Source organism: Triticum aestivum, chromosome 2A (genome assembly GCF_018294505.1).
Source record: "Triticum aestivum cultivar Chinese Spring chromosome 2A, IWGSC CS RefSeq v2.1, whole genome shotgun sequence".
In the NCBI taxonomy this organism is placed as follows: domain Eukaryota; kingdom Viridiplantae; phylum Streptophyta; class Magnoliopsida; order Poales; family Poaceae; genus Triticum; species Triticum aestivum.
This window is the reverse complement of record NC_057797.1, coordinates 7,405,598-7,415,265: the sequence shown is the minus strand read 5'-3', so window position 1 is coordinate 7,415,265 and position 9,668 is coordinate 7,405,598. Positions and strand designations below refer to the sequence as shown.

Below are 9,668 nucleotides of genomic sequence, written 5' to 3'. Positions count from 1 at the left end.
ACCGCCCCGCGTTATGTGCGGGGCTGGTTAAAGAAAAACGGTTCAAATAATTACTGGACCGTGGCGTGATGTCATGCCACCAAAACGTGTCAGCAAATTAGATTTGTGGAAATATTATTCTCTCTACGGTGGCATGTGGAACTTATTTTGCAGGGTCGGACAGTATCTTTGTATTCAAACTCTTCTGTGGTGTATTCGGAGAAGGAACCCGCCTTGCAATGCCGAAGACAACATTGCGTGCCGGACTCATCGTCATTGAAGTCTGGTTCAGGGGCTACGGAGGGAGTCCTGGGTTAGGGGGTCTCCGGACAGCCGGACTATATCCTTTAGCCGGACTGTTGGACTATGAAGATATGAGATTGAAGACTTCGTCCCGTGTCCGGATGGGACTCTACTTGGCGTGGAAGGCAAGCTAGGCAATACGGATATGGATATCTCCTCCTTTGTAACCGACCTTGTGTAACCCTAGCCTCCTCCGATGTCTATATAAACCGGAGGGTTTCAGTCTGTAGGACAACATATAATCATACCATAGGCTAGCTTCTAGGGTTTAGTCTCTCTGATCTCGTGATAGATCAACTCTTGTACTACTCATATTATCAAGAATAATCAAGCAGGACGTAGGGTTTTACCTCCATCAAGAGGGTCCGAACCTGGGTAAAACATCGTGTCCCCTGCCTCCTGTTACCATCCGCCTTAGACACACAGTTCGGGACCCCTTACCCGAGATCTGCCGGTTTTGACACCGACAGTGTGGCTCGACCGCACCAGCCGCGCCCTAAACGGTTGGACTTGGCCTCGTCCGAGTCAGCGCGCGGGCACGCGCTCACTGGCCAGCGTGGCGCCTGACGGGCGGGCCCAACTGGTCAGATTCCCTATCAATACGTATAAAACACACTTTTAGTCTTTTTTGCAACGGCTCGCCTCAAACTTGGTACTGACACGTAAATATTATCAATCTTGGTATCAATCTGTTTCCAATGCCCCAATTATGGTACTCCTGTGCAATTTACTCGGTCGTGAGGGAGCAGGGCGGTGCGGGAATGCTACGGTCGTGATCACATGATGGTGGGAGGACCGTGTGTAGGCGAACATGTTACACAAAAAAAAAAATGGTACATGATCACACCTAGGAACATTATGAAGGTGCCGGTAAGATCAATCTCATCGACGGGCAAAGTAGCGGAAGTAGTTTATTTGTTGGTGAAGCGCGACAATTTCCGTAGGTAGACTTATACCCCTAGCCATGAGAATTTCTTCGAGACGATCAGCAGGTCAAGAGTCGAAGTAAACGAAACCTTCGAGACATTCACGCGTTGCGAAGTAATAACCCGACAACGCTTCCACATCCAGGAACAAGAGTTCAGAGAAAACTATAGAGAATCCTAGCAGCATTTCCGTCTAATTAGGAGTCCCAACTGTTAGACCAATTAGACTGGGACTAGAACGCACTCTCTCCGTCCGGTGAAGGATGTACGTTTGGTTTCAAAATTTGTCCATAAAAAAGTTTACATCTATGTTCCCAATGCATTTTAAAGTAGAAAAAAATGCTCCTCTCTCATCATACGGTAATCAAGACAAATTATATTTTAAAAATGGTCTCCTTAATTTCTACATGCACTTAGCTCATTTGGGGTTGGGTAATTAAAGAGGAGAGAGATGGTGGCTTACATCTTTTTAATGCATTTTTATTCTACTCCATAATTTGTCCTAAATTTTTATATGTACACTTTTCACCGAATGGAACGAATAGGTAGTATGTGAGAGAGATCCTTTTTGGAGTTGATTTGCTCTTTGGGGTCTCTATCGCTCTCTCTCTCCACACACACACACGCATGCACGCACGCACGCACACATGCAGCCTCCAGCCGAACGAAGGGGGAAAGTGATTGTCCCTTCCCATGTCTAATTTGGCCTTCGCCTTTCATCCTAAGGCGGCGCCCCTTTTGGGCCTCTTTTGGCCCACATGGGGCTGCCCCCCTTGCCAATTCTAGAGGGTTTGTGAACTCAAATATTACTAGATGATACCCCGCACGTTGCTGTGGGAATTTGTAGCCATATACAGCAGGAAGGTTATGGAGTAAAAAAATTACTAAACGATGAAATCATATTTATTTGAACCATTGGTGTATGATATGAGAAGTCAAAAAAGTAATATCTTCTGGAGTATCTCGGTATTTGCGCAGTTAGAGCGGGGCCCTTTTTTAGGGAAATTGCTAGCATGGAAAAAGAAGCACTGACAACATGTCCAATCTTGATCTCCAACTCATTGTTTTTAAGCATGGCCCGAAACTCCTTTTTTTTGTTGAGAAACTGGCCCGAAACTGATATTTCACGGAAAATAAAGATTAAGCTCGGTCCAACACATAAGTCCCGGATGCCCTGAAGTCTAACTCAGGGCCATGTATAAAGAACTAATGCGAATATTTGTTTCATTTTTCTTGAGATAACACGAAGACCTTCAAAAGCGAAAGCACAAATCTAGTAGCGATGCATCCATAAATCTTATAATTTGTACATGGCCACCAGCCACATCACAGAAAAAAAAACACATCAAGCACGGACAGTAGTACATAAGCATATCTTCCATAGAAAAAGCACAGATGCATCTAGTTCTCCGTCACATAAAGCTTTGTCCATGCCTTCAGGGGTAACAACGCTGACATGAAAATCTGGCAAATAAACGATAGGAGTGACCTCATGTCCTCATCTTTCTGCTCCTACCTCGGCGACAAAGACGCAACTTTAATTGGGACGTGGCACACTTACATACTTGGCATCGGCATGGTGGGCGCTGCCAAACTACACCTTGGGGCCTATCTCTGACTTGGAACCTGAGCTTCCAACCAAGCTAACTACAAAACCATTCAGATCTAAGTCAGCTAGAGAGGAAGGAGAGCCCCACCTTTGGTGCGTGTGTTGTTGATGGAAGACGTCGACGGTGGCATGCATCGTTCGTCAAAAGTTCGGGTCGATGCCAAGGCGTGTGGGCTTCGGCCGGCAAAGCCCCTGCTAGGCATCTAGCGGCCATCATGTGGCTCCAGCCAGCTTTACCTTGCAGGTCTCTCCTTCCTCTCTATACAGATAAATAGGGCAGTAGAAGAATCAGGAACGCTGCAGTGAAGATTTATTGATGGAAGATGAAGTGAACCATCGTACGTTGAGGCGAGAAGAGGAAAGGACAGAAGAGAGATAACGCCTGAAAAATTGAACATATTAATTTGCTAACGTGGAATGCTGCATGTTCGAGAGGGGTTGATCAATGTTCACGTCTGGAAACTAAATGCAGCATGACGTGGCAGCATGCATGCGGAGAGTTGCTGATTTGGCTGGATTGGTGATGTGGAGGGGCTGCATGTTAAGATAAATCAAAGTAGTGGGGATCAATCTCTTAGGTATATAGGATTCCATAGTTTTTTGTAAGTTTTTTCTAGAACTTTTTGGAATGCTATATCGGTATTGTGCATCCGCACCATTCCAACATAGACGTACCCTCCCTCCCCCCCAAGGAGGGAACTTCGGAAACACATCTTTGTCTTCATCGTCTTCACTAGCGGTTAACTCGCTCCTTTAGTTTGTGTTGAAAGTTACTACCTTGTGTTTACTCTTACTTGCTTATTGTGCTTGTTATATCGGTTGTCCATCTAGTTGCATATCTAAACAACTTATTTTATTTATTGAAACTCAAATTTGCAACAAAAAAACTTTAATTTTTGTTAGTCGCATCATCATCCCCCTCTAGTCGATTACATTGATCCTTTCAGCGAACAATATGCATCCACTTCTCTCCTTTTTTGGCGATTGGACGAGGTACATCATTGTGTGACTATGGGTCGTTAGATACAGAGGATTAAGGTGTTGTTGCTGTTTTCTTTAGAAAAATGCAAGCACCATGTGTTGAACCCGGTGAGCTGGGAATATCACTGTCCTCGTAACCATCCAACCACAGGTTGTTTCGCAGGTGTTGTTGGTGTCAGACGATACAAAATTAGACATATCTAGACCGCCAGATTTACACGATTGAAAGGTTGATTGTTTGGGTCCAACCCAAATCATGTATTTAGTATTAAATTGATAATTTTGATGCATATACCATCCAGGCGATTCTCTCCTTAATTGCATTAATTGTATACTCCATCCGTCCCAAAATTCTCATCTTAGATTTGTCTAGATACGGATGTATCAATTATAGATTTGTCCAGATACGGCTGTATCAATTATAGATTTGTCTAGATACGGATGTATCAAGTTATCCGTATTTAGACAAATCTAATACAAGAATTTTGGGACGGAGTACTAATTACAAATCTGCATGCGATTCACCCCTGAATAGATGAGTATTACTCCCTCCGTTCCTAAATATTTGTCTTCTAGAGATTTCAGTAAGTGATTACATACGGCGCAAAATGAGTGAATCTATACTCTAAAATATGTCTATATACATCTGTATGTGATAGTTCATTTGAAATCTCTAAAAAGGCAAATATTTAGAAACGGAGGGAGTACTACCAATCTGCATGCGAATCTCAAATTAATGGCACTAAGGATTGCACGCCCTCTTTTGGTGATTAGAGAGAGTACCTTATTGGGTGAATATGGGCCGTCAGATGAAGAGGATTAATGGTGAGGATTAGGCGTTGTTGGTGTTGACACTAAACATTGACAAATCTGAACCGCCGGATTTATACGGTTGAATGCCTGATATTGTTTGGATCCAAGCCAACGCGGGGTTTTAGTACTAAAATGATGAAGATGAAGATGGAGATGGAGATAAAGATTACCAATCGGCTACTAAGGTGGATGCTACTAATTACGAATCTGCATGTGATTCTCTCCTATTGTCAAATATTAAATGGATTCTAATTTACCAATCTGCATGTGATTCTCCACTTAATCGCCGAGTATTGGATGGATGCCGTGGCGTGTGGGCTCATCCCTGTATAAAACGGCCTCCAATCCGGCCTAACCCCAGGCACACACAAGCAGGAATAACACTTGTTGCGAGATAGAGATGTCGCTTCTCCTGGCTTTGATCGGTGTTGTGGTCGGAGTGGTTGTTGCGAGCAACCTGCTGCTAAGGTGGAACGAGCTGAGGTACGGCAGGAGGCGGAATGGGTGCCTACCGCCGCCGGGGACAATGGGGTGGCCGCTGTTCGGCGAGACCACCGAGTTCCTCAACCAGGGCATGAGCTTCATGAAGGAGAGGAGGCTCAGGTACGTAGTCCGTCAACTTGCCGCTTGCTCGCATGGTTGGTGTTCATGATGCATTTTCTTTCTCAGAGTATTACTCTCTCCGTTCGGAATTACTTGTCGCAGAAATGAATGTATCTAGACCGAACGGAGGGAGAAGCTACCAATGTCTTGACGGACATGTCTCTTCACCGGGATTTCAGGACATATTTTTTCTTTGTTTTCTAGTATTTTTTTGGATTTGTCTAGATATGGATGCATGTATCTAGACACGTTATAGTGTTAGATTCATTCGTATCTAGATAAATATAAGACAATTAGTATTTTGTTACGAAGGTAATACTCCCTTCACCCCGAAATTCTTGTTTTAGATTTGTCTAAAAACGGATGTATCAATAGATTTGTCTAAATACGAATGCATTAATTAGATACATCCGTATCTAGACAAATCTTAAGACAATAATTTTGGGACAGAGAGAGTATTAATTAAGATACGAAAAAATATATAATACTTTATATCATATAGGGAAAAGCTATCGTTCAGCCGACGGATCTAACGAGAACCTCCGCCATCTTGTACGTGAGATGCGTGTCCTATGTGGGCCCACTCGGCACTACCTCTACAATGATCGACGGATCTAACGATCGATGCTGTTGCAGTCGGGTCTGGAGCTGGCGCCGCCGCCGACCTCCTCACCGGATCTGGCCGCCCCAGCTCCTACAACAATGCTCGCCTCACTGGATATGATTGAACAAATTCCTGCAACAATGCCCACAAAGTCGGTCGGCATGGCGCCAAGCTCTTGTGACGGAGGCGACGAGGCATCACATGCGGTTTTGTTTCTACAGCAAAGGGCATGTTTCAATTGGAACAAGCCTCTTCGTTGCAAAAGGGCCATGTTTCAAGAAAAAAAAACTCCTCAAATTATTATTTGCAACAAAGCTTTTGTTGCAAAAAAATTTTGCAACAAGACATTTGTTGCATATATTTTTTGCAACAAAATTTCTGTTGCGGAAATTTTCTGCAACATCACTCTTGTTGCAAAAGTGATGGTTACTCACGTGGGCGCATCGAACAGCTATTTGACGTGTCCATCCAATGGTCAGCGAGGCGGCAGATATTTTTTCATTATCCGCTGGCCGACGCGTAGCGCTGCCCTATCATATAAGACTTCTTTGAAAGTACTACGAGGAATTAATCCGTGCGCTGCTGCAGATACGGGAGGATTTTCCGGACGCACGTCCTAGGGTGCCCCACGGTGGTGTGCATGGACCCCGATCTCAACCGGCGCATGCTGCTCCAGGGCGAGTCCAGCGGCCTGGTCCCGGGCTATCCGCAGTCCATGCAAGACATTCTCGGCCGCAACAACATCGGTGCCTTGCATGGCTCAATGCACCGGTTCATCCGTGGCGCCATGCTCGGCCTCGTGCACCCTGCTGCGATCCGAGCCAGCCTCCTTCCCAAGATCGACGCCTTCATGCGCTCCCACCTCGATGGATGGTCCGGCTCCGTCGTCGACATCCAGGCAAAGACCAAGGAGGTCAGTCAGTAGTCACCAAAGAAATGCTCGCTTTTCGTATTACTTTGCCCTGAAAAAAATGGGTAACCAACCTCAGAACTATCACAAAATTTTGATATATCACATTCAGGGACATATAAAAAATTGGTACACACTCAAAGTTGTAACTCAGTAACGGGGGAAAGTCCAAAGTGGTTGTTGCAACGTTTTATACTATCTCCTTGCTTTAAACAGAGTAACACATTTCGGGACATCGTCATTCCCATTTGCCGGTTTTGTGGTCGTAGCAGAGTTTCATAGAAGCATCTCCTTGCATGGGCATGCCAATGATATATCACAGAATCTTATGTGCTCATATCGTTGCTGACTGACTTTCCCTTTTAGGTGACCTTGCTATCTATGCTCAGGCAAATCGCCGGCATCACCGCTGGCCCGCTCTCTGATGCCCTCAATACAGAGTTCTGCACCCTTGTGCTCGGCACCATCTCCTTGCCCATCAACCTTCCAGGGACCAGGTACTACCAGGGCTTGCAGGCGAGGAAGAAGCTCGTGTCCATGCTACAGAAGATAATCACGGAGCGGAGGTCCACTATTCAAGCTCACGGTGACATGTTGGAGGCTCTATTGACAAGTGGCGATGACGGGACCAGGGAAAAGCTCAGTGATGAGCAGATCATTGACTTGATCATGACCATTATTTACGACGGGTATGAGACCATGTCGACGACCTCAATGATGGCTGTCAAGTACCTGTCCGACCACCCACGGGCTCTCCAAGAACTAAGGGTATGAACACATACTCTGAAAATCAATATTGTTTTTGCAAGCAAAAAACAATTTTGTTTTCAAAGAAAAGATCATGTGTTTCTAGAGTTTAGTGATTGTCTTTTCACTTATGAATGTAGAGAGAGCATCTTGATATTAGGAAGGGAAAATCGCCGGAGGAGGCTATCAACTACGAGGATTTCAAGTCCATGGCCTTCACTCGAGCTGTATGTAGGAGATCAAACACACACAATAATGAAGTGAGAGCACAAACTTACTATTAGTATGATCATGATGTACCCATGGATACTTCTACCTTGCAGGTCATCTTTGAGACGCTAAGATTAGCCACAGTCGTGAATGGGCTACTGAGAAAAACTACTCAGAATGTAGAAATGAATGGTGAGTTATGCTTGCAAATTATCCTGCCATTTCTGCATTTTCTATGTAAATATTAAGTATGTTCTAATGCAACAAGGGTGTCATTTACGCATGATTCACCAATTTTTTTTAGGGTTTGTCATTCCAAAAGGCTGGAGAATCTATGTTTACACAAGGGAAATAAACTACGATTCGTTCATGTACTCTGACCCGATGACCTTCAACCCATGGAGATGGCTGGTAAGCAAAAGAGTGGACAATTATGATCTTTACTACCTACTCAAACATACCACCACAACAGAGGAAGTTCTAATCTTGTGCTACCTACTAAAAACATACAGGAGAAGAACATGGAATCACACCCACACTTCATGTTGTTTGGGGGAGGCAGCCGGATGTGCCCTGGGAAGGAGCTGGGCACGGCTGAGATTGCAACTTTCCTACACTATTTTGTGACTCGATACAGGTATGTTCCTTTTGTTACTCCGCACTCACTTGCTAAGAGAACAACTCCAACATTATTATTTACTAACAACAAATATTTGTCATTCGGTCTTGATGTTGCAGATGGGAGGAGGAAGGCAAGAACACCATATTGAAATTCCCCCGGGTGGAAGCTCCCAATGGGCTACATATCCGAGTTCAAGATTACTGATCTTGCAACATACATTTTGCTTAGTTTAGATTGGTTGGACCCAGACAGGGACGATCAGAGTGTGATTCCGCGCCAATGAACGGATTAGACCAGGCTTGTAAGAAATAGGGATAATACAGGTGCTATGTGCTAATTAGGGAATAATTGAGGAAGAATGCTCTTGTGTTATTTTTGTTCGATCAATTCTTAGACCGAAATAAATGTATCATGTGCCGCCGGCGCAAAAAAAGAAGATAAGAAATATGCAACACAATGAAGGAGTAAAGACTGTGGCATTATTTCTGAATGAGTTGTGGGTAGAGAATCTTGGGCTGTGGTGCAGGGGAAAGTATCTGGTGCACCGGTAGCACGATGTTGTGTTAATGTGCTATTTGTTTCCAGATTTTTCTGAACATTTTTAACTGTCTGGTGCACCAGTAGCAGCACAAGCACCGGTGCACTAGATACTTTCCCTGTGGTGCAGCTATCTGGGAGGTGTATCCTTGTACAAGGGAATTGTTGTACTGTTCCGTTGAATGTATAGCATCACCACAATTTGATGTTCCGTCATGGGGTGTCGCGCCGTCATCCTTAACACCAGTGGGAGAAGCGAATGTGGCCGAAACGGAGCAGGGCGGTGCTGGGGATGTTATGGACAGGATCATGCGGCGGTGGGAGGACTGTGATGCGGTCTTGATCTGGGAGCTAGCGGAGGAGTTCCAGCGCCCAGTTGTGGATGCAGATGTGCTGGTACCGCTGTCCAATGCAAGGGCTATCCGAAATGGTAGGATGAAGCAGGGAGACCATATCATGTGCATTGCCCTTACTTGTGCACTATTTAAGCCATGGGATAGGAAATATAAGGAGTGGATCATGCTGGCAGAGGGTAAATATGAGATGCTCCTATGGTCCAAAGCGATCTCCGCCATTTAATCTCAGATCTACCAGACATCTAAGGAGCTTTAGCCAATTTGCAGATCACCCCCTAGTATAATAATTACACACATGTCCAGCAACTCCTCCACATGGGCTTGTATTACGAGAGCGCGGGAGGCTCGACATCATCTGATACATCTCAATTAGGCAAGGATAGTGGCATATCTGCAAAATGAGCCTTCTATTACTTTATTAAAATCAACCCGCACTCCTTTCCTATTAAGCGTATTTATTTATATTTG

General features: G+C 44.7%; 1 protein-coding gene across 1 annotated transcript; it reads left to right on the top strand.

Moving 5' to 3' along the window:
- Positions 1-5,011: 5,011 nt before the first annotated feature.
- Positions 5,012-9,423, top strand: LOC123186955 (cytochrome P450 85A1). Its single transcript, XM_044598688.1, has 9 exons — positions 5,012-5,214; positions 6,407-6,731; positions 7,095-7,496; positions 7,616-7,702; positions 7,799-7,877; positions 7,990-8,096; positions 8,198-8,322; positions 8,541-8,608; positions 9,035-9,423. The coding sequence occupies exons 1-9, from the start codon at positions 5,012-5,014 to the stop codon at positions 9,421-9,423; spliced, it is 1,785 nt and encodes a 594-aa protein (XP_044454623.1).
- Positions 9,424-9,668: the final 245 nt, after the last annotated feature.

What these genes read in the sequence shown, in the direction of transcription:
- LOC123186955 (XM_044598688.1), top strand. Translation starts at nt 5,012, where the DNA reads ATGTCGCTTCTCCTGGCTTTGATCGGTGTTGTGGTCGGAGTGGTTGTT. An exon ending in TCCAGGCAAAGACCAAGGAG is followed by an intron (nt 6,732 to 7,094) that starts GTCAGTCAGTAG and finishes TTTCCCTTTTAG; the next exon opens with GTGACCTTGCTATCTATGCT. An exon ending in GGGCTCTCCAAGAACTAAGG is followed by an intron (nt 7,497 to 7,615) that starts GTATGAACACAT and finishes TTATGAATGTAG; the next exon opens with AGAGAGCATCTTGATATTAG.